At 39.6% G+C, this 25,019-nt stretch overlaps 1 protein-coding gene across 1 annotated transcript in view; it reads right to left on the bottom strand.

Annotated features, from left to right (window-relative positions):
* Positions 1 to 273: 273 nt before the first annotated feature.
* Positions 274 to 25,019, bottom strand: part of SULT4A1 (sulfotransferase family 4A member 1) — a gene marked incomplete at both ends in the record, with an annotated part of 30,397 nt that continues 5,651 nt past the window's right edge. Inside the window, 6 exons of the mRNA XM_082498288.1 lie at positions 274 to 386; positions 4,944 to 5,082; positions 6,558 to 6,652; positions 9,977 to 10,103; positions 10,231 to 10,311; positions 11,735 to 11,865. Coding sequence (XP_082354414.1) covers positions 274 to 386; positions 4,944 to 5,082; positions 6,558 to 6,652; positions 9,977 to 10,103; positions 10,231 to 10,311; positions 11,735 to 11,865 — 686 coding nt within the window. The remainder of the gene's footprint in view (positions 387 to 4,943; positions 5,083 to 6,557; positions 6,653 to 9,976; positions 10,104 to 10,230; positions 10,312 to 11,734; positions 11,866 to 25,019) is intronic.

The following is a 25,019-nucleotide window of genomic DNA, read 5'->3' on the forward strand; positions in this document are numbered from 1 at the left end:
GATACATACCTTATACATATATAATACATTCCATAACAGCTGAATATTCTAGTATTGTCTAGGAAGTTCTTGCATGTGGACAAAAGATTAAAATACTAGAAGATAAACAGCTGTTTAGGATCAAAGATAATTGTCTCTGATATGGTTTACTTGGATTGTTTTTCTTTCTTTAAATCTCGTTACACATAATAGCTACAGTAGTTTGTCCAGCAGGTAATAAATGAATGCAATAAAGCACTTCTAGCTATATTTGGATATCATATGCATGCATTTTTATAAATAAAAATCAAACGTGAGGTCACATTTTCCCATCTTCTGTTTATAAACTAAATCAAATTTCTCATTCATTGAAACAGTGAAGATGTCTTTCCATAGCCCAACTCGTCCTGAAACACAGAAAAGGAACACAAGTCAGAGAGCAGACATAACAGGACACCAAAGATCTACAGTCTAATTGTGCAGGGCACCAAGTATCATCTGTGAGATGCTAATCAGTCTTAGCTTTCATTGAAAGCTCAATGAGACCTAAGGCTGTTTATTGTCTTACCCGATTCCCCTGCTACAACCCTTGCAAAGCCTTAAAATAAGTACCATACACCTTGTCATCTGCACTAGCTGAGTATTATACAGGGAGAATTCAGATTTTTGTGAGATTTTGCTCTAGCCTTAATCAGAAATTAATACAGATTTTGATTTGGGTATTCATTTAAAAGTGGATTTCTGGTTTCAGTGCAAACTATGGCTGTTTAATAATTCCAACAGCTAACAATAATACATTTCAAAATTACTGTGCCTTCACCGTACACTGGTTAGAGAACTATCCAAAAGGTATGTGGAATGCAGAGTATTAAACTGATTACTGAATTATGATTCTTGAGATGTAATATTATAATTACTAATGTCTCTTACTTTACGTTTAAAGGTAAGTTCAATGGATGAATTTGTTTCTCAAAACAGAGAGAATTATTTGTTAAATATGAGTGCCTAGATTATATCTATAGAAGAGAACAAGTGCCATCCACCCAGGTTGCATTATTTAAATTTTAGTTTTGTACATGAGGAATAGGAAGCTTTTGGTGGATGCAATATGGACACTGAACACTTTTTCCTTGTATGGAGTATTCTTCTACTCTACTGAACCCAACTAGTAACATAACCTGATGCGCTGCTGAAACCACCAGTCAAAGCTGCGGCCACTGTTTCACTGCAGTCCAAAATTCATTTAACTCAACATCAACCGGGCTAAGTTGTTGGTGAATAAGCCCCATGGAGTAACCAGACTAAGTGGCCCAATTCTCTTCTCATTTATGTTGGATATAAAGACAGACAAAATCCAGGCTTGTTAAACTGGAATAAATGAAAGGAGAATTGGGACTGTGCTACCAGAGAGTTTAATCATAACAGCAAGAACAAAACTACATGCAGAGAGCTTAATTATGCATTTGATGCATAAGAAGAATACCCATTTAATTTAATTACTATTGCTTTTATGCAGCAACTCTATAATTGAGTCCAAAGACAAAACTGTCTGAAACATCTACAAATTACATATTAACATGATGGCGTAGTGTGTGTTACAAGGGCCGTTTTATGAAATCAGGATTTTTCTCTAACTGCTGAAGGCATGATAGTGTTCTGGTTTGTTTTCAGGATCAAAAGAACCTGAAACTGACTGAAAATGCATCATTTATTGTTTTCACCAAATTTCTCCTGTACCAAAAAAAAAACCCACGTTAAGAAATCATAAACATCTGATACTGATTTCAATTTTTTTCAATTTTGCTCTGGCAACTATAATTGCATGAAGTACAGCATGAAACATAAAAGCCTGTATTTCCCTTTCGATAACAATAATAAAACCTTTTCTTCCTCTGCTTGGGAAAGATAAGCCTTTTATTTCTGAAAGTCCCTAATAACACGTATGGACAAATGACAAATTTTATAAAGGACATATGCAGTGGATTTTTTGTAACACTGATTTATTTTTTTTTTACTGTACGAATTGATAGCTTGTCAAATAGTCACCCACCTGGTTTATGATTTGAATCATGCAACTGTGTAAATTATGATGTGATAAGAGTCAAAGATAAGTAATATATCTAATCATTGTTCTGCTTTCACAGCAGCTCAGGGTTATCTTCAGAGTAAAGATCAATGTGCTAAAAGAAAAAAAAAATGAAGAACTAAAATAAAGCAAAATAAGAAAGTAAATGTAACTGACAAATTAAAAATATTCGAAACAAATTACAATAAGCTGTCATGTTATTGCCACCATTCTTTGTCACAGAAACGAACAGAGAAGGAACAAAGCACTGCTAATGAAGCTGCATTCTGAAGTAACAAAATATTGTAAAAGCCAGAGACAGCAAACAAAAGAAATTCAAAATAAGGATATTTTTAATAAAAAGCACACAGTGAACAAATGACAAAATATTACATTAACTGCTGTAGCTCCCTTCCTTCTGTATTACAAAATGGAGGCTTGTTTTTGAAAGCTTTGTAGACGATACACTGACCCTTGACTGGGGGTTTGCAGGCTCCATACAGAACAAGGAACACCAACACCACGCACAGAATGGTGCATGCAGCAAAACTGGGCATCACTGTTTATCTGGATGGAGACGATCTGGCCAGCAGAGACAGTAGTTGACCTTTCTGCCTGTGGAAGGTCACACCAGCAGCTCTGTTCTCTCTTCTCTTGTATCACAACCTCACCTTTCTTTCACAACTGCCTTTCTGGCTTTCACTGGACAAGCAGCGGGGCTTTGGGCTCTGCACAGCACGTGGCAGTGCTGCTGCTCCACACATCTCCAGATCGTGGGGGTTCAGAACAAGCCTAGGGTTTTGTGTTACATGCACGTCAAGGGAGAAGGACGCAGCTCTGTCGTTTGTAAAATCTTGCACTGCCACTTTATCCAAGGTTCTCAGGATGCCTTACCAGACTCAGTATTTTGTGATGTTGTCTTCATAGCAGAGAAGTGGGTTGGCAATCAGTTAGGCAGTGCGCCATAAAATCCTACTGCAAATGAGATGGTCTGTTGTTTCACACAAGATACAGGTTGTATTACATGCTGAATTTTCAGTTTGTAGTAGCAAGGGGAGGGTAGGATTGGAGCTGAAAGCAAGGTAACTAAGAGCAGGAAAACACACCGTTCAGTGGAGACTCTACCAGAAACTATAGGGAATGTATTTGGTCTTTCAGTGAAACTACAAACTCCTTTGTCTTCACCACAATTTTAACTCAAGCCAGCAAACTTGAGATATTTATTTCAAGAAGTCATCATTTACCATAAGTGAACTGGGGCAAAAAGAGGTGCCATACCACAGTTATGATAGAGAACTGCCCACAGGAATCTGGTTTCCTGGTCCTACTGTAATAAATGGAGTGTACAGCCCCTACGTAACGTACTAGGAGTCTTTCCATACCAGGTGTGCGAAGTCACAGATAAAAGCCAGGAGGTGTGAGCAATGGCTTTTTTCCAAGTTTGACATTCTGAAATGTTTGTGCCAACATAAAAACAGGACAAGTTATCCTGCATCAGTTACTCTGACAATAGTCTGAGCTGTGTAATGGAAAACTGGCACAAGGCTCTGTCAAGAAAGACAGACGCAAAGGTGGCATATAATACCAGTGAACCTGCTTTCATGGGAAAGCAAACTTACTCTCAAACCAACCTGAGTGAGTGTTGGTAAGACTGCAGTTCTAAGATCAAAGGTGAATTCAAAGATACAATAGATTTTTGTAAGGTGTGCGATTTTAGTTTTTTTTAATAGAGCTATATAATGTCAGTAAAATGCATGACAAATGAATAAACAACTGGCAAACTCAAAATTAGCAGTCAAGAAGGACTGATGATATTCAGTATTTTTACCAGAGATTTGAAAATAATTATAAAAATTACAGCTGATAAAATCCGCAGATAACAAGAAGGTTGGCTGAAAGGGCTCCTAGACAGAAACCTAAGAAGAAAGTATTCAGGTCGTGCTCCCTGAGTAAGGGGACAAGAACCTACAAATTAGTTCTCTGAAAAGCCTTTGTGTTCATGATAAACGACACATGCTTCTCAAGTATGATGCTGCAGCAAAAAATGCTAATGTGGCCATGGATGGACAAACAAGGGAGATGGGGAGAGAAAGTTCCAGTTAAAACTGGATTATATCAGTGGATAAAGTGATTTTATGTCAGGGTAAGGCATTTGTGAGGCTGACATAGGAATTCTCCATCTTGATCTTACGCCCTCATTTTTAAAAAGAACTGTTAAGTTCTGTAGAGTAGCCTACAGAAAATAATTTGAGGGAGATTTAGTGAGGTCACTTTTTTTATGCTTATCAGAAGGAAGACTGAGAAAGGACTTGATTTCTTGACATTATCAAAGGACAGATGTATCAGCAATTTAAAGGGCACTAGAGAAAATACCTGACCAGAATAAACACCTAGAAGCTAAACACATTTTAAACACCTGAGGTAGACCATGAAAAGAAAAAGCTCACAAGGAAAACTACGGCTCCTTGTCATTTGATGCCTTCAAGTTAGAATTATCTGCTATTCTAGAAAATCTGACATACTAAACCACAAGGGCTTAGGACAGGATAAACTGTATGAAATTGTGTGGGCTTTGACATGCCTAAGGTCAGAAGGAGCGGTGCAGTCTTCTCAGCATGAATAGCTCATCCCTTGACGTAAGCCAAAGATTCTCTAACAAAGTGGTTTTCACGGTGTTGAATATAAACTGTTGATCTTGGATGTTTCCAGATGTTTTAGTCACTTCTAACTAACTTTACTTCAAAACAAACAAACCCCCAAATTGCACCAAGTCAGTTACCTCCCATCATTTACATAGCAATATTTTGCCAATATTTGAACACATCCTGGAAGTTATGAAGTTGTCAGTTGCTTCTTGCAACTTCTACAATAAGAGTTTTACTGTGGGTTTTAAACATACCCCTGCCAACGGGAAGTGCTTCTGCGTTACAGCACTGATCAATTAGTTGATGGCAGTGTTCCACCATGGATTCCAATTGTGCTTTGTCGTAAGAAACTCCCAAGAACCTCACCAGTTGCTCAACCATTGTTGCTAGGTCCTGTAAGAGAGCATTTAAAAAGTTGTTTATTTTACAAGATTTTAAATGACCTTTCTAAAATGAGTTTAAATATTTCAAAATAAGTTATATCCTGATGCGTGTTAAAAATACAAAAGCAGAAGTTGTAGAAACACCACTGTCTTAAAATTTTGTCACCTTCCAATTTGATGAAAATAAACACATTCCAAGTAATTCAGGCTGGTAAGTCAGGCTGGCAGAGAACGTGGTCATGTAAGCTCACCTATTCAAATATTAGAACCGGGAAGTGCAAAGTAATTGTGATGCTTCCCACTTCAGACAACACCACACCCTTAACTGATCGCTTTGGAATACCAGTGTATTTTGGAAGAACTAAGTTACTTTGATTTTTATCTTGGTAACATAAATGTCTACAAATGTTAGAATAGCCCTTCCTTCATTGTTAGCTTCTGGGACTGTATTCGTGTAGATGGAAAGAATCTATTGAGGTGGCCTCTGAGAATAAGCGGTCATTAATTTATATATCCAGAACTCCAGGGCTCCTCAGCATGAGTAAGACTTCTGGAGTTGCAAGGACAAAATAGCAACGTTTATCAAGAAGCAGAAAGATAATGTGATGCCACCAGCTTTCAGCAGCATCCATCAGTGAGCACAGCTAGGAATATATCATTATTCAAACCCATGGGTTTGAAATAATTTCTACTAAATTTTTTTAATTATTCTGATTGTATTATATCTTCTTTTAGCGTCCCACTCCACCAGACGGCTCAGTAAAGCTGAAATTATAATTTACTCAGCTTTAATGAGCTCTATCCTGATTCTGCCTTTTTGTAGGTTTAGAGATAGGAGCTGTTCTTTTCCTATGTTTGCATTAGTTTTCCAGTCAAATAAACATTTTGAAGTATTTTCATTAATTCTCAAAAATATATTATTGCAATAGGAAATGGAAACTAATGTCCTATGTAGTATTTAGACTAAATTTCTGATTAAAAATGAAGTGGATTTATTAGCCAGCTTACTGTAAGGACCCAATAATTATGTTCACCTTATGCTACACTATCATCCTTAATTGTTTTCAACATTGTTTCACAGAATACAGTAAGAACAACCAAATAATCAGAATTCATGCCAAATATATAGGGGAAAACACTGATGACATAATTTTTTTTTTTTCCTCATTGATACAGCACACACTGCAAGACATTTCTTTTAAACGCATGCCCAGGGCTGAGTGTAGCAAGCACTGAACAGTTCACACCTCTGCCTTCTCTGCGAGTAGTTTAGTGCCTACAGATGCAGGCAGATTCCCGAGTAAATTACTACGTTTATGAAACTGCTGATGTCCATAGAAGCTATTGAATGCCAGTGCTTTAAAAGTGGTATCAGACATCAGGGAGCCCAAATACAGATATAAGCAGCAAATTTTGTACTTTATGTATTTTAAACACTATGATGCCAAATGTAATTAAAATACCTTTTTGCTACATCTAACCTACCTTATGCATGTCTTCATACTTGAGAAAAAGTACATTGGCATCCATGTGATGTTCCCAAAACTCTTGCACATGTTCAAACCACGAACCATATCCTACTACAAAGACATTATGATTGGTATAAGGAAAATGAACACTGTTGTTATTAAGCCCTTTTCAAAAAGGAAAAAAAAAGGAGAAAAATAAATTAACCGGAGTGGTTTGTAGCCCCAGGAGAACAGCATCTAGTTTTGACCCATTGCCATGCACAGCAAGGAACTTAATTAAAAGAGTTTTCCTATCAGTTTGGAATATTCAAAAGAACTAACTTACCGTAAAGATAAAATGTTCAACTGAAAATGCCACCATATTTCATGATGGACCTCTTGGAGCTCAGTATTAATGACACCAGACTATTGAATGGAAATTGAGCCAAAATAAAAATTACACAGATAGCTTTGCAGAAGGCAAATTTCCAGTGGCTCCAACCTGTGTGAATTCCTGCAATTAACATATCACACTGCAGCTTCCTTCAGTTAGAAGCTAGATATAGCATTCGTGGAAAGTTCCATACAGCATCCTCTATTATGGACAATGAATTGCCAACCATTGTCCTTTCTCAATTAAAGAAGTATCGAGGAAACAGACCTACAAAAACGCTTCATGGTCATTCCCAAAATCGTAGGATGTACTGACGGAATATTCTATTTATCATTACATCTTTTGCCCCCCGCTAAAATCTAGGACCTATTCTCCTCTATTGTTATTTTCTAAACACTTCCACACAACTTCTGTAGATAAGCCAGAACACAGTTTCAGTTGTATTGTGAGAAGTTCTCAATTACACAATAAATCCAGACTACAACCAGATACTCATGAGCTGTTGAGCGCTCCCAAAAGCTTAGAGTGATGTGGTGGGGTACTTCCCATATATCACAAGATGTGAGCAGGCCCAGCACGCAGGGTTGCCAATGATGAAAAGCTTATGCCTCCTACCTCCTGCACGCCACCAGCAGCTTGTCTTCAGTTCCCCATATCTGCTATGCGGGGTTTAGGACTTGAAGAAAAGCTGAGGTGCTATGCTGGGAAGACTTGTGCTCCCAGCGCTGCTGAAGCAGTGGTTACTAGAAGCCTTAACCCTTCCCCCAAAACTTTCCTCCTTTGTTTTCTACTTCTCTAATAAAGTCCACAATTGCACTGATCTCAGTCAATTTATGTGTGTCTAGTAGACGTGCAGACACTGGTATTTATTATCTAGAGAATGTCTTTTGCTGCCAATATTACCAGAAACACAACCCAAAGAGAAATAAATCCTGGGTATTTCTTTGTTACCAGTGATAAATTCCCTTAAAGTACTTCAGATAATTAAGGCAGGAGTTAAGCAAATACGGTGAGCAGTTTTTCACTTTCTTTCCCAATATTTTTTGGTCAATTTTACCTTTACAGCAAAGCAGGTATAGAAAAATATTAAACTTTTTAGTTTTGTAATTTAAAGCCACCTTTTCCCTTTCAAATGAATTGTTTAATTTTGGTAACTGGAACATTTTTAATAGACAAAGAGATCGGTTTCATAGGAAAATTATTTTAACCCGCTGACTCATTTTCAATTTTTATAAAGGTATTGGAAAAATTCCATTTTTGTTCTTCCCATTCCATACACCCCTAAAGAAATTAATGCATGAAGCTAACACATCAGTCAAGCAAAAAGCGTTCCTAGCTGCTCTTAATAGCACAAGGCAAGAATCCATTAAGATTATGTTATTAGAGTTTACCTATGCTTGTTGTAAGAAACTCCCTTAGGCTTTAGAGGATAATGCCAAAGAATTGGAACATTCAAGACCAATCCCTATACAACTGTATGCTTTCAAACAATATAGCTAACACTCACTGGATTTGTTTCAAGATAGTCAGGTATAAGGAGGGGTAAAAAGAGTGGGATTGTGTCATTTGGGCTCAGTGCTTCCCCCTCTAGCAGTACTTTGATTTCTCATAGAAGTTTTTTTGCTGCTGCATTGCTTCCATGAGATGCAAACGTTTAGCTAAATGCTAAATTTACTGTATTACAAAACACTCCACTTGCACAATTATGGACACAGAACACGCTGTGATGTTTTACTGACTCTGGAAGGTTGTGATAAATCAGCTAGCTGCTACATGATGAAGATATAAATAACTCTTGGGATATTTATATGAAAAAGAGTACAGAACCTTCCTCCTATCTTAGAAGACCTTCTGTTATGTCTTTCATATGTCTCCAGTCTAGAAGTTCCTGATCACAGGCTACAGACAAACATCAGGGAATGCAAAAGAAAAAGCCAAAGGTGGATTGGAATGGAAGGAGAGCATTTACCCTCCCTGCACAAACTTGCAGGAGAAAGTAGCAAATGTTTTTAAGGCCTGTTAAATAACCTCCACTGGTAGGTTTTTACTTTTTTTCTTCCCTTTAGTATTATACAGCTCCTTTAGCATCAACTCCTCCAAGTTCCAGGCTGAACGAAAGTCTGCTGTACTGTATCTAGAGGAGATCCTGCTCTCAGAGCACAAGGTACGTGGTGAATTCTTAGTGTCATATTAAGGTATCACAGAGAAGATTTTGTAGAGAAATAGAAGGCAGTAAAAAATTTTTCTCTTCCTACCTAGAAAGTGCGGCAATCCATTGGCAAAAGGCCTAGTGCCAGCCAGTTATGTGAGAACATAGGGTTTGTCCTCCCTGTAAGTTTACTGAGCTAGTGCAACGGAGCTACTTAAGGCAGGGCAGCCTGAGCAGGAACACAGTGGGTGTGTGTGTCATGAAACAGCCCTCGCTCAAAGGAGTTACTGGGTAAGCAGCTGATGAGTTGCTGTAAAGCAGGTTATTGTATATTCTCATTATAGAGGTGTATTTTTCAGACAGCAGCAGTCCGCAATTGCTGCCTTACAGGGGCTCATTTCAACTTAAGGATGTACTCCAGATCAATCTCATGCAAACCAGAGCTTTTTCTGCATTAACTGGTATCTTGCAAGGGACAAACCTTGAGTTTTTGGATGAAATAAAAATATTAAAGGAATTACCAGAAGAAAAGCCATTGAGGAACAGAGAGACTTCTCTGAAGTAGCTAACAGTGAGGTACAACCGAAATCAAACGATGCTGGGAATATTCACCACTTTTCACAAGGTACCTGATACCTCATAAACTGCATTTTAAAAGAGTAGACCAGAGTTTTGCCTGAGCTAAGTGGAACACCGCTAAGCCCATGGGGTCAAATATTGTAAGGTAATTATTTACAATGCATGGCCATAGTTTGCATGAACAAATCTAAGTCCATGCAGCACTCTGTAGCAACCTCCTTGCTGTATATGCAAAACAAATGCACCTTTATCCAGTTCATTTCTGTACTTGCAGAAGGAATGCAGAGATGAAAATAAATGTGTAACAGCGTGTGCAGAGAGAACAGCTCCTTACACTTGTCATTCATAAACCTTCTGCAGAACTCCTGAAATGTTCCTCTGTAGCTCATGGTCCTTAGGGAGCGGTGAAACTGGTAATAAGACACCACCAGGTCTTTGGGGTTGCGAGCCATGTATATTACCTATGACAGGAGGGGGAAAAAAAAAAAATCATCTTATTGAAAGCTTTCCCCCAGCCCTAGTTTCCCAAAGCACTTAAACAACTGCTGCCAATATAGTTAAACAAACATGATTTTGTTTCATTTTTACCTTTGAATTGCCATTATGGAGGTCTGAAGGCAAAAACCGATATGGTAGGTGGCTTTTTATGAGGCGAGGAGATGTCAGTTCCTACAATAAAGCAGACAGCAAAGCAAACATTTCTTATTGTGCATTAGTTTTTGGCACATCCTGAGCTGTCCTGAACTGTCATACTTGAAGTCCTTTACTGTACTGAGTCACATTCACAAATTCACTTCTTAAATTAATAGGGGTCTAGAAGTTAGGTCAGGGAGTTACATCTGTTTTTTAAATATCAAAAGGCTGCATAATGTGTTGGGGTTTTGTTGTGGGTTCCCCCCCCCCCCTTCTGTTTTCAAAGTACTTTCATTTGTAGGACCTTCTCAAGAAGAGTGTCATAGTTGAAGATTTTAGTAGCAAACTAACTTTGTTCGCAGTAATGCTTCCACTAAAATTCCCTGGAAAAGATCAGAAGCTCTGTAAAACCTACCCCTAACTTCTTCACTTCAAAATTTTATTTTTGCAATTTATTTTATCCTCAGAATTAGGCCCAGACAATCTGAAGGTTTATCCGAGTGTGTAAACATCTTTCAAAGAGTATTTTTCTACAATTTGAGACAAAATCGTCATATGACATAAATCATCTTCCAGTAGTTAAAAACTGCATAAATCCATATTGGATCAAGCTGCTAGCACATAGTAGAGATAACGATGTGTAATCTCAAACTAAACTTCTCACCGTTGCCACTGCTTATTTGCATCAAGGTAGCACTGACATTTCATTGGACTAGGCACCACACAGATGAAAAGAAAAGCAACCTCTGACCTCTAAATACTCTCAGCCTAAAGTAGGCTGATGCTGCAGTTGTCACTGACCAGAAGCAGCTTAAACCTATCTGTCCCAGTCTTAGCTAGCTCAATTCAACAAGCACTGTAGCTGTTCTGGGATGTAGCCCAGTATTTTGCCTAATCATTCCAAGATATGCCTGTATCAAAAGTAGTTACAGCCATGACAAGACCACACAGTCTCTGAGTGATTCTTAATAGTGTGGAAGTCATTTCATGCAGAATATTCCAAACTCCTCAAACTACACCTACAGAGTCTATAGATCCACAGATCCTGGGTCTCTAAGGATTTAGATGTATAAATGCAGAGTAGTGGGTCTACAGATCCATAGATCTCTGTATTTGTAGTTCCTCTGTTGCAAATTCAGGGAAGGGATCAAAGTGAATTTTCCTCAATTGGGCAGCTTCTGTTTACAAACCCAAGGGAAGCCTGGAACTTTTATTCAGGAAACCCATTGCCAAGATATTTAGGACATAGAGAAACATCTCCTAAAGCATTAAATAGAGTATAATAAAGCTTAATAAAAGCAATTTTCAAATAACCTAATAATACTCTGAATCATTCCAACAAACTGAGCAAGTCCAGTGATGAAAAGGACAGAGACACGGGATGAAATGAAGTGATAAATATGGAACCGAGGAAAGATATACCCAAATGCTGAAAGACTTTCTTTGCAATAAATTGTACCTTGATGATGTCCAGACCAGGCTGAGGGTACTCTAGGACTGGAAGTTGTTCATCTATATTCATTAGTCCAATCTCATCTGGATCAGCTCCCTGACTCACTAGATATACCACTTCCTGTAGCAAGCCTGTGCCTGCATAAACCAAACAATGAAAGAGAACAGATTGCATTACAGTTCTTATCTAAACAGAAGCATATGAAGGGAGACCTAGACATAGAAATAATGGTAACTTTTGTCCTTAACAGTCTGCTGTGAACTAAGTCTGTAACTAGTGTTTTAACATAGTACGCCTGCTCCCTTAGTTGTATTTTAAACACATGAAGATCTCCTTTCACGTAAAAGACCTGAGATTTTTCTTCAGTAATAATTTAAATACATTTCTGTCTCCCAATCATTTCACCTGTGAATTGGAAAGCACTGAAAAAACGTTTTTCCACTGTGAACTCTAGCTAGGCAAATACTACTATTTCCATGTAAGAAATGAAAAAAATGAGGCAGACAGAGATCATCCAAGTCCACAAAATGCGTTACCAACCATACTGGGAGACTGCCAGTGTCCTCTATTCTAAATTGTAGGCAATTCTACTGTTATGCAATGATTTCAGAGTCTATTTATACCTCCATGTTATGGACTGGATAAACCACTGAATGCATCAATGCATAGTGAGTTAGTCATAAGCTTTATAGGCCCCAATTACATATCTCTCTCCAGTCCAAGGACATTTACAAAGCAACCATTAGGTATTATAGCCTAATGACTGCACTTTGGAAAATTAATAGGTATTCCAAATAGAAGTTTGAACAGAGAAACTATTTCAAATGACTTTACCTTCAGGCAGGTAGGAAACCCTCAAAACGGGCAAACAGAAGTTCAGGGATATCTGGCAGAGGCTTTTGAAGAGAAAGGCACGGGCATTTGGTGAGATGGAGGAACAGAATGCGAGACCAACGTGAGCTAGCAAGGAAGGGACCCCACAGTTTAAATAACAAGTCACACGGGCATGGGACATCCTGGCTACTGCAATAGATTGACCAATTATTTTATAGTTGTAAGAGGTAAGGAAAATGAGACCAGGATTTATTCTCTCTCTTGTGTTGCCTAAAGAAACAAGTAATTGTTCCAGAACTCTTTACAAAGCACAAGCCTGCTCAACGTCCCATGTATATGGAAAGATGAGCTGCAAACTCTGAGATCATGCCTTTCGTGCCCATTTTAACTTGAAAATAACTTGTAACTTCTAGCAGTCACCAGTTAATTCACGTTAACTAGCACGCCTGTACACACTAACAGACACATTTTGTACAAATTCTGTATGTTGTTTCAACACTAAGAAAACCAGTGTATCATTATTCAGATATATTTTTTTTAACCTGAACCAAGAAGAGTTAAAAAAAAGCTGTAGAGGCTGGTTAGAGTGAACACAGTCTGGACACAACATGAAAGAACACACTTCTCCAAGAATTGCTTTGGAAATTAAGATTCCTCTGTTTCCTGACTGATTGGTGGTTAAATTAAAATGGCTTGGGAAAAAAGAAACTTTTACATTACCATCACCCACAGAGACAGCTGTCACAGGCAATACACATTTGCCCTTAAGGCTGTTCACTCTGCAATTTTAAGTCCAAGCATATATTTTATACATTAAAGTTAACATACAGATGGTACTTCAGTATCAGTCCTTGTGACTCTGAATGAGCACAACCCTTGTTTCTCATTAAATATTTATTCTGACAGGAGACACCCTGGTTCTCCATAATTTATTTCTGTATTTCCAATTCCGCCTGCAAAGAAAAATGCTATTATAGCAACTTTGTTCCATGAAAGGAAAAGGATAACTGCATGGGGATAAACAATACCACCAGGACCGTCTAATTTTTCATTACTCAGCTCCTCTCTAGGTGAAAAGAAACCATGTCCACTGTGCCTCTGAACACAGGAAGGCCTGAGTCGAGGCAGATCTATGCTGAAACTTCAGGAGAGCAGCATGTTCCCTACCAGGTCTCCACAAAGTTCACCAGATAAGTAGGAGGCGAGGGCCAGGGAGCACAGCCCCCATGGCGTTACCTGCTCTGCTCAGCCCTGTGGCTATGCACTAGACTTGGCTTGATTGCTAGCAGATCCATGGAGCACTGCAGAGATAGGAAATGACATATTACTGTAGGAGGCACGGGGAAGAAGGGTTCTGATTCAGAAGGAAGTGGGCCTTTGGAAGCTCAGAAGTCTTCATCTAAATGTGCTTCCATCAAAAACAGTGATTCATTGAAAGAGTAATGCTGGGTCTACGGCAGGTACTCAAGGCAGAAAATTTAAAATCTCCATCAAGTACAGTGCTTTAAATCTGTGAACCTCAGTGCTAATTATTGGAATGGACATAGGCAAATTACCATAGTTATGTATGTAGCGCTGCACATATTCCAGCATCCTATTCCAGTTCACACAGCAAGCAGTATTTCTGCAATATCTCTTCTACAAAAGGGAGGATTGCAAACTGACAGTTTAGATGTCTGGCTTCTGGACATCCAGCAGGTTACAATTTCTTCTCCCTACACCTGCAGTAGGACCACTGATACTGAATTCTCCCACCCGTGATCTCTGTGCAAGTTTTCCCTTTTGTCACCCACTATGTTAGCCTGATTTTCCTCCACATTAGCACTCACATTACTCCGCTTAGGATTTTCAGGGTCTTAATGCAAACAAAAACTAGAGTTTTAACTTCTGAGGGAACTGTGATTTTTAAACTTGTAACCCTTCATCAATTACCATTTATCCCACACACACATTCCCAGGAGCCCCATATAAAAAATTATTATCAACCTGATCTGTTTAAAAAAAAAAAAAAGAAAACTAAACACCACATGCTTATTTGATTTAAAAAAAAAAAGCTAAAAGCCTTTATATAGACAGATATATATAAAACCTCCTCACATCTCTATTAGGATTAAAAACAATTCAAGTTAAATTGCAGATAGGAGAGCTTTAGTTCTTTTAGTTTAGAAATTAGTTTAGAAATTTAGTTTTAGTTCTTTTAGTTTAGAAATGATGGCTTAACCTAGTCAAAGACGAATGGCAGCTGAAATTCCAGACCTAGCTGCTAGGGTAAGATTTCCTAGTCCCTGGGAACACCAGCTGGCTAGAAAGTGAAACAAACTGGGGTAGTGTACCTATGCATGTGATGAGAGGCCAAAGCCTAGACTGGGGCTAGCAGAATGTATTAAATTTGCCATTGCGCGAGGTGAATGTGAGCCTTCTGCTATAGCCCCTGATTCCCCATCTTCGTATAAAGCATACAGAAATTGGCCATTTGAACCAACTAAATTAAACTGATGTCTGTGGAAACATGCAAGAACTACCATTTTATGGGTGGAAACTAGAGTAAATGGCTGAAACTAAGAATTTCAAAGGAGATTATGGGAATAACCTGCAATAATCCCAGTCTATAACAAAACTTGGCCAGATCTAAATGCCACGGAAACTTTCTCAGTAAAAGGGACAATGATGATACTCGTTGGAGAGAAGAAAAAGATGAAGGAAACTAAAGAAAAAAAAAATAAGGTGCAGAACTTACCTTTATATTCCCTACATTTCTGGCCCAGCTGCCAATAACAATTTATTGTCGCTTGAGGGTTACTCACTTTTTAAGTGAAAATAAAGGATTAGGTCACAAAGTGGAAAAGCTAGCATGTATGCATAAGAAGCCAAGGTTTTTCTTGGAGACAACCACTCTAGTATATAATCTCTAGTATTTTACATCATTTTCTCCTTGTGTTGCTGAATGCACGTGCATGTACATGCACACCTTACTTGGGATGGTACAGAAAGAGTAAACAGTCACTGACAAACAGGATTAATCTGTCAGCCTTTGGGCATGAGGCACCAGATGCAACATTCATAAGCATCCAGCAATGCTACCCATCCTTCTTCCAGCTGCAGCAGATTCACATTTCATCCTGGAGAAAGACTGCTGGCCCTGCTACCTTCAAGGTCATATTGCCAAAATAGATGTGGAATTAATTTATGTTTATCCAGTTCCAACTAAAATGGAGCCAGTCAGCATCCGAGGAACTTCAGTGCACTGTACCTAAGAAATGTTCTTCCCTGACAAGTTCTTCTGTTATGTCAATACAATGCCTCAGGAGAAAACAGTGTGTTCCAATTTATCACACAATATCTGGAAAGAGATGGGATGGGAAACAGCTGTGATAAGATACTGCCAGAATTTGCAGGTTTTTAGGAGAGCCTTTTAAATTACCTGTGAACCTGCAATTCTGCTCTGCATAACAGCACGTACAAAAGCAGCCCAGTCACAGCAATTTGAAAGTGTGCTAGCTGGGCTGCACTGGTCCTTTCTGTGATGCCTAATGATGCACAGAAACCAAGACTCATTAAGAATCCTATCACGCCTACAGCAGCCCCTATGATGACTGGGAACTCTTCATTTGTACCCTTTTTCATAGCCAATGCCTCAGCAACAATGGCAAAGTCAGTTCATGGCCATACTGTCTCTGCTTATCAGTAAAGTGTAACTGCTGCAGCAGCAACCAGACAGCATAGCAAAACAGCCAAAACTTTGAAACACTACAGCTACTCCTTTCTGCTTCTATGCATTAGATGTTTTTTGACATCAAATTTAGTCTTTGTAGGAGGAAGAAATATGCTTTAGTGCAGCTGTTCTCTGACTCCTCTCACTACTTTCTGGACACTGGCACACTCCCATGCAGATACTGAACCTCACAGATTTGTTCAAAGTGAAGTGGCAGATATAAAACCAGAATTTCCTGTGAAATTTTGCTTCCCTACATGGCTTCTAATACAGTTTATTTCAGTTTTCTCCCCTCTGTATCAGCTAACATGGGACCAACCTGCAGCTCAAGGATGCAAAGGTCTTTGGTATATTCCCTTTTATTCACCCCTTGTTTGGAAACCACCCAGAAAAATAAAATAAAGAAATACTAATGTTAGTATTAACAGTCTTCTAGTAATCCCAGTCAGTTGCACTTTGTTTGATCTACCAATGCTTTATCAAGTTTCAGCCAATACAATGCAATGGACCCATTATGACTCATTTTTTTTTATAGCACTGGTAGATGTAAGTGCTCATTAAAAATGAGGGCTGCTAAAGTTGCCAGATTGGCCTAGCAAGTGCTGTAAAGTGATTTCCCACATAGTTGTTCTAATTGCCTGCAAGCTCAATGCCCTTTCACCAATTTCAGCGTATATCTGCAGGTAAGTATGACAGATTCATCTTCACCCTACAATAGTGAAGGGAAAATTAGATTTTTTCCATTAGAAGAAAACAATTTCTGTACCATTAAAATATCTCCTCTTAAGGTCTGTATGTTCAAGTTCTCCTACATCTTGGAATTCCAACTCGCTTAAGAACAGATATTTTCATTATCAATTACAGTTTTAATAATAAAAATAACGTATACACCTTGATACTGTATTTTCCAATTCTTCTGTTCCTAGATGAGACTCAGGATTCAGAATACATGCTGCAACTGTGATGTTATGTTGCCAATATTTTTGACTGACCAATTAAATATGCATTAGAAGACCTGATTTTCAGAAAGGACTGAATACTCATCCTCTAAGATTAATGTCCCTTTTACACAGCCTAAATGCCCCTAAGGTCAATAGCGACCTGTCAAGGGACCCTGTGGAACATGAGGAAACTGAATCCGGATCTTCTAAAACTGATGGCAACAGCTTAAATAAGATTGGATTTAAAAAAAAAAGTGATAACTGCACGATTTCCAGGAACATTCAGTAAGCAGAGTCTTGGATTTTTAGACTTATTCATCAGTTTATTTTTCCACTTGCAGCTACTAGCTTTTAAAATAAAACCAACAGGCTATGTTCTGCTTGTCTTTCACTAGACTTATATCAGAGAACGCAGACAGGGGTCCATTAGGTCTGAGTTGTGTTTTGAATATGTTTCACCAGAGGCTGGAAACAGCAAACTATGAAAACCAAATTCTATTTAGGACTAAAACATATTTTCTGTTTGGTAAAAAAGCTGTCAGTGAACTGTTTACATACAATGTATTATCCATAGAATTATTGCCACTATGTATCCAGCATCCTAAAGCAGTGTTTTAATGAACTATTTACAAAACAGTGTTCTTTTCAGCTAATGCATTAGTACTATTTTTGCAAAATGGCTTGCATCCTAATTCTCCCTTACGTTAGCACACTAACTGCTCAATAGAGGACAGGATGAAAAGCGTAGGATGGACCACAGTGCGCCTTAGACCAGGCGTTGACTGTTGAGGCATCTCTGCTTCCATCCAGCAAGGCAGGCAACGCAGCACGTTTCACACCTAACACCAACAGAAGCAGCTTGGCGATAAAGGCCTACTGACACTTTCGAGCATGCCGGATCCTAAAGCTGGAGCAACACTAGTAAATAAAACACACCAGGGCCTGTCCTCTGGGAGGACATGTGGGACAGCTGAATCCACATCCACGGAAATCGATTTCCTGAAACAAGGCAACCTCATCCATAGCTTCCTGGCTCCTCTCCCACACCATGCTGAGGAGCACACTGGGGGAGAGCAAAACTGTCAGGGAACGTGCTAGCGAGGAAATAGCATGGATAGCCTATCAGAACCTCTGTCCAGTGTACTAGTTTACTAGTGTAGCCATGGAGAAGCAGATAACTGGATTGCCTATGTTGCCTACTTTCAAGTTTATAGGACTAGAAGAATCATGGAGTTTCAGAGTTGGAAGGGACCTCTAGAGATCATCTAGTCCAACTCCCCTGCTAAAGCAGGATTGCCTAGAGCACATTACTCAGGACTGCCTCCAGGCGGGTCTTGAAAATCTCCAGGGAAGGGGACTCCACAACCTCCCTGGGCAGCCTGTGCCAGCGCTCTGTCATCCTCACTGTAAAGAAGTTTTTCCTCATATTCAGATGGAATTTCCTGTGCCCATTGCCCCTCGTCCTGTCACTGGGAACCATTGAAAAGAGCCTGGCTCCATCCTCCTTCAGCCCACCCTTCAGATACTTGTACGCCATAATAAGGTCTCTCCTCAGCCTTCTCTTCTCCAGGCTAAAGAGTCCCAGCTCTCTCAGCCTTTCCTCATAAGGGAGATGCTCCAATCCCTTAATCATCTTAGTTGCCCTTCGCTGGACTCGCTCCAGCAGTTCCCTGTCCCTCTTGAACTGGAGAGCCCAAAACTGGACACAGTATTCCAGTTGTGGCCTCACCAGTGCAGAGTAGAGGGGGAGAATGACCTCCCTCGACCTACTGGCCACGCTCTTCCCTGTGCAGCCCAGGATTCCATTGGCCTTTTTGGCAACAAGGGCACATTGCTGGGTCATGGGTAATTTACTGTCTACTAGGATCCCCAGATCCTTCTCCTCAGAGCTACTTCCCAGCAGGTCCGCCTCTAACCTATACTGGTGCTTTACATTCTTCCTCCCCAGGTGCAGGACCTTGCACTTGCTTTTGTTGAACCTCATTAGGTTCTTCTCTGCCCAGCTCTCCAGCCTGTCCAGGTCACGCTGGATGGCAGCACGGCCCTCTGGGGTGTCAGCCACCCCACCCAGTTTGGTATCATCAGCAAACTTGCTGAGGATACACTCTGCCCCCTCATCCAGGTCATTAATGAATATATTGAACAAAATTGGACCAAGTATTGACCCCTGGGGGACACCACTGGTTACAGGCCTCCAATTAGACTGTGCCACTGATCAGAACCCTCTGAGTTCTGTAACGCAGAAAAATAGCTCAAGTCACATACTCCCTATCCACTGCACCTAACCCATGGCCACCCCAATCTGTCCCAGCAGACAGAGGTCCACAAGGCAAAGACCTCTTGTTGAGGACAACTGGGGCTTAAAGTGTTTGTTTGCCGTCTCTCTTAATAAGCCACAACATCCTCACGTGTACTGCAGCAAGGACTAGGTAAGTAGTATACTAACAGCTCTAAGAACTATGAGTTAGGTCCACAGATTGCTCAAAATCTAGCTATTAAAAACAACAACAAGCCACAAGTTTCTCTTTATTTGCCTTCTGATTGATGAGTCATGATTTGTGTCTTCATGCTTGTCTCCACATCCATGATTTCATCACATCTAGGTGTCCCAGATTTTGTTACAGGTCCTTCACTGACAGCTGATATTGGTTGGCAACTGGTATTTCTTGGTATTAGATATCCAAAGGGAAAAGTATTTAACTCTTCTCTTTAAGCTTTAGCTGGGCTGGTAAAATAGGGTCCATGTCTACGGATGCTCATCATGTCTGCACCAGCTGTCATCACCAATAGAGCAGTTTGTGTTTACTCCAATATACTTAAAATTAAATCGGCCAAATTAGCTTAAGGAGTTTCTATTTTTGGCATCAACTCACCTAGCAAGTTTTGCCTGGGACAAACTAGAACGCATCTGCACAAAATACTCCGCAGGTGGTTCTTTAAGAGAATTACACATGGCAAGCTAAGGACACTAACATCCTGCACTAGCGCAGATGCTTTTAAAAGAGGACACCTACCCATACCCTTAGATTATGTCTCTCTTCTACTCGCCAATCAAACATGCTCCCATGCTATAAGAGAGCACAACACCTATCATGTTAAAACAAAAAGAAAAAATGTATAGTATAACATGTCAGGAACATAGAAGAAAAAAAAATAAAAGATAAGCCTGCTTGCTCCCATACCAACTATCTGATAGAATGACATTCCTTTTCACCCTTCCCACACTTATTCAAGGCTGACCAGGTCTAAAGTCAACCCAGTACATTCAGTTGTTACCTTCTTTCCCCAGGCTCCTCCCTTGGATGGACGCAATTCAGAGACACCATGCCTTTCATGACAATAGTGTGAGCACATATGATGATGCAGTCATACCAAAGGGTTGGCCAACAGGACAGTAATTCACAGAAGAGTACATTTATTGACTAATATATGCTACAGGGCAGATTCTGTATCAAACATCCAAAAATGCAAACTAACAATGGTACCTCCTCACAGTGATGGGCAAAAGGTATACTAGCAAACTTTCAAATTTCACCTCTTCTGTGGAGCATACATAAGAAGGTACATGCCCTTATCTCACTCTTACCTCAGTTGTATCCTGCCCTCCTGCTTCCTCTGGCAGTCCTATTCTCCCAACTTTTTAGAGCCTATATCAAAAACATCCCTAAATCGCATCGCACATTACCCCAGCAGGAGCTCACTTAATCTCCAACAGAAAGTCCCCCCACTGTGTCTCATTTCCCTTCATTTTCCTACAGGTGACAACACTGCACCAAGGATAACAATGCAGAAAAGAACTTGCTGTAATCACAAGTCATTGTTTTTTAAAACCACTCTCAAGGACTTCATTATGTTGAAGAGAAGTGAATAGTTACCCTTAGTGCCACTGATTTCTGGGACAACTATATCACTTTCTGTGTTCTGTTCTACAGAGTCATAACATGGTCTGTGGCTAAATGCAAAGCCTTGTAGTGAAATAGGATCAAAAGGCAGGAGACAATAGGGCACTCATATTAGAAACCTGTTCTCAAACCCTTTGCTGTGAACATGTTCCTCTCCCCATATGGTAAGTGTATGTCAGAGGATGTCTGTCACTACTCAAAATGCAATGCTATGCCTCAGTTTCAATCCCTTCCAGGAAAATTGTCAGGCAAAACCTGCCTACACATTAATGTGCATTTGCATATATTAGGTGGTCAAATTGCAAGAAGGCAGCACACCAATAGTATAATGTGAAACCATCGCAGATAGGAGTTACGCATGCAAAAAAAAAGAGCGGCACATTTTTGTTTCAGAATTTCAAGACACATCGTTTACCCTCTATGCATGAAACTACGCAGGCTGTTTAGTCAGCTATTGGTTGTCTAAGGTCAGGGAGTAAAGCATTTTGTCTCAAACAGAATCCCCCTCAAATTATAGCTGCCCTAAACAAAAGCAATCGTTGCAAGGTACCTATGCCCCCACTCATACTCAGCACACAGTCATTCCCTCTGTTGAACTGCACTTTTAGGCAACCTACAGTCATTTCTATTCTATTTCTATTGTTGCTCTTCAGAATTAGAAATAGAAATAGATCTAATTGGGAGTGTAAGAGGGGATCAGCTAATCTGTATCACCATGGGTTTTCTCAGTATTGCAGCAAAATTCTTGAAGAGAACACACTATTTCTGACAGAAAGCTCTGGTGATCCAATAGAAGCACTGACATTGATCATTATTAATGTGCAATTCAGCTATATATGCATAGAGCAATCCAATTTTAGCAACGCCTGTAGCTGTTCTGTGTTACTTTGGCAACCCTGATCAGCAGTAAACAGGCTTTTAACTGGATGGTTAGCAGTTTATGATTGCCTTGCATCAACAGGACACTGCAAAGCAGCCAACATACTGCCAAATCTGGACTGCTGCATGTATAGTCCGTGCGTGTCTTCTGAACACGATTTCCACCTCACCTGCTTCACGCTTGTCTCATTTTATTGGCTTAGATGAATTTACTTCTCATGCAGTGAACGCAATGAAGGGCTAATTCAGCACCATTGTCTATATCCCATATGGTGATCTAATGTCATTATACATCACCTAGAACTTGCAGCCTTGTAAGGGATGATGGTGTTCACATCCTGCACTATAAAAAGCAGGTGGGTAAAAGCATATGAAATCAGCTTGCATTTTGTAAATTATGGATGGATTCTGGCCTTTAGTGACAAAAATCCCTCCTCAGTTGTTTCTCCAGCACTCTTCCTCTTTTTATCCTTTATTATCTAGCCACTGCCTCAGACTTAACTAGCTAAACCTCCTCCATACACTTTCAGCCCTGTGATAGGCTTCCTTCCTGACACTCCTCTCACAGTGGCTTTCCTAAGCCTACAGCCCAATTTGGCTGAGATGTTATAATGATGGACCATTTCCTCTGCCACGTTTTCTTGTCTGCACGCACCCGCAGCAAAACACTTCTCTTGCTTCTGAATCTGCAATATATTACAGGATTAACACATGACATAAGCGGTTCATTTCTTTTGTAAGAGTCTGTAAAAGACTTTGGTATACAGAACCATAATTATTTCAGCTCTTGCGCCCCACCTTCCTAGATTCTCTAAGGCATTCCAGAAACCCTGAGCAGGGTCAAAGTGATGAGATGCTGGGTGCTTCACTTTATTAATCCTCTGTTCATTGCTCCCTCCCACTGAGGGGAAAAACACTTCCTACATACTAGCATTATTATGAGCTCAGCTTTAAAACCCAGATGCTTAATTCAATTTGAGCCCTAATTTACTAGTTTCTCTATAAAAATATAGATGGCAGGTGACACCCTTTGTCCAAGAGAATTTCTTGTCATTATACATGAAAAATTCTGGTAAAGAAGAAATACAACCACATTCCTCCAGTGGAAAATGTAGACAAGATTAGATGACTTATCCAAGGTCACAGAATCTCCAACCAAAAAGTCATATCACGTGCCCAGTGTACCAAACCTTGTACCACTTCTAAAGTAGCGTTGATGGGACAATACAGGGGGATAGTTCCTTTCCCTCAGCATAGGGTTTATGAATCCCTACTGTACCCAACAAGAGAAAAGTCTTCATTTAATAAAAGACTGCATAATAAGGATGAAAAATGATGTGTGCTTAATCTAATTCAGTCCAATGTTTAAGCATTTTGCTTCCTTTCATTAATATCTTCACTATGAAAGATGAACATTAACATGAAATGAGTATGACTAGGTGTTGCATTTGGCTGGTCTACATTATTTTCTAATTCTTTAGCCTTTGAGGTCATTATCATCTAATCCAGTCAATAGTGATTTCACATGTCCAGAATACACTTTTTACTCAGGGTAAAACCTAAAACCTTTTTCTTCCCCACCCTCCCACCCCTCCCCCCCGGTTTCAAAAAGCAAGTTGCTTGAGTTTTGCTCTACTTCACAGCAGGAAAGCAATTACGCTACCTTTGCAAAAGACCTAGTGAAGCCTATTAGGCAGCTGGAGAATTCTTCCTCTTCTGAACCATTTGTTCCGTCTTTAGTAATACCTCTTCACTGGTTTGATAAAAGGCTCATGAGAGAAACACTGCTAGCTAGATAACAAAAACAAGCTTTCCTTAACAACAGGTTTTTCTTCTCCGCCTTTGCTTCCTGTTTGAGGCAAGCAAGGACCTATTCAATTCTACTCCTACTGAAATCAAGTCAAATGCATCAGTGGCCAACTTAACATTGTCTTCAATTACTTATTATTTGATGCTTTTATTTATCATTTCTTTGCCTAGCAGTATTTAAGACTAAGTCAATGCCAGAAGGTATTTTGAGCTATAAATAAAACAAAAAATAGACCCATTTCAAAAGGACTTTCAAAACACAGGAACCCAGTGTCCCTAACCCCCACAAACACTTGTCTACAGGTGTTCCTTTCTGTACCTGAGTGGTCCTCAGTGGAGAACTGATGCACATTTATATCCCATTAAAATGGAAGGGTGCCTGAGCTTCATAAATTACTTAAGATAGGGAAAACAACTAATTGTGATATTATTGTAAAAGAGAAAGAGTTTAATACCATATTCAATTTTAAAGACATTAACTAACTTGTTCATCCACATTCATGAAACTAACAGAGGTTCCTATCTTTCCATGTCACAGGGAAGAGCTTGTAAGTGTGCACAGTATTGTCTCAAAAACCAGACATCAAAGAATCCCAAATGTATTTTGTGTAAAAATATACTGACTTTTAAGACAACCTCATGATTTTTTTGAGGCATGCCTCTGGGCCAGTAACATTTGCATTCGTTTTTTAAATGAAGATAGATTAAGCTCAAGGCACCAAAACCCTGCAGAGAGAATAGGACCAGAAATCCAGAAGAGGAGAATCTAGCTCTTTTGCAACTGCAAAACTGTTGTTAAAAAATAGTATCAACAAAACTCTTGGGAGGAGTTCCATATGAGAACACTGGAAATTAAGGCAAGTCAACTAATTTAACACACAAACATCCATGTGGATGCTCGTGTTCCCTGAGAAGCCTTAGCTACAATGGCATAAGACTGTCTCAGACTTGCCATTACCAGGGTAAACCTCTGCAATCCACCACATCTGACTCACGTCACTGTCTGACAGCTCCCAGCCTAGAAACTCCCACAGCTTTTGGGCACATCCTTGGGCAACCTTTCAGCCTGATTCTCCTCTCATGTATGGCTGCACAAATCAGGACTGACTGTCAGCAGTGTCGGACCTATGCATATCTGGGTAGGTGGAAAGAATTGGATTCCTTGTGCTCAGGCTTATCAGTTTGTCACATCATGTAGAGGCTACTAGTACAGT

Source organism: Vanellus vanellus, assembly GCF_965231255.1.
Source record: "Vanellus vanellus genome assembly, chromosome: 1".
In the NCBI taxonomy this organism is placed as follows: domain Eukaryota; kingdom Metazoa; phylum Chordata; class Aves; order Charadriiformes; family Charadriidae; genus Vanellus; species Vanellus vanellus.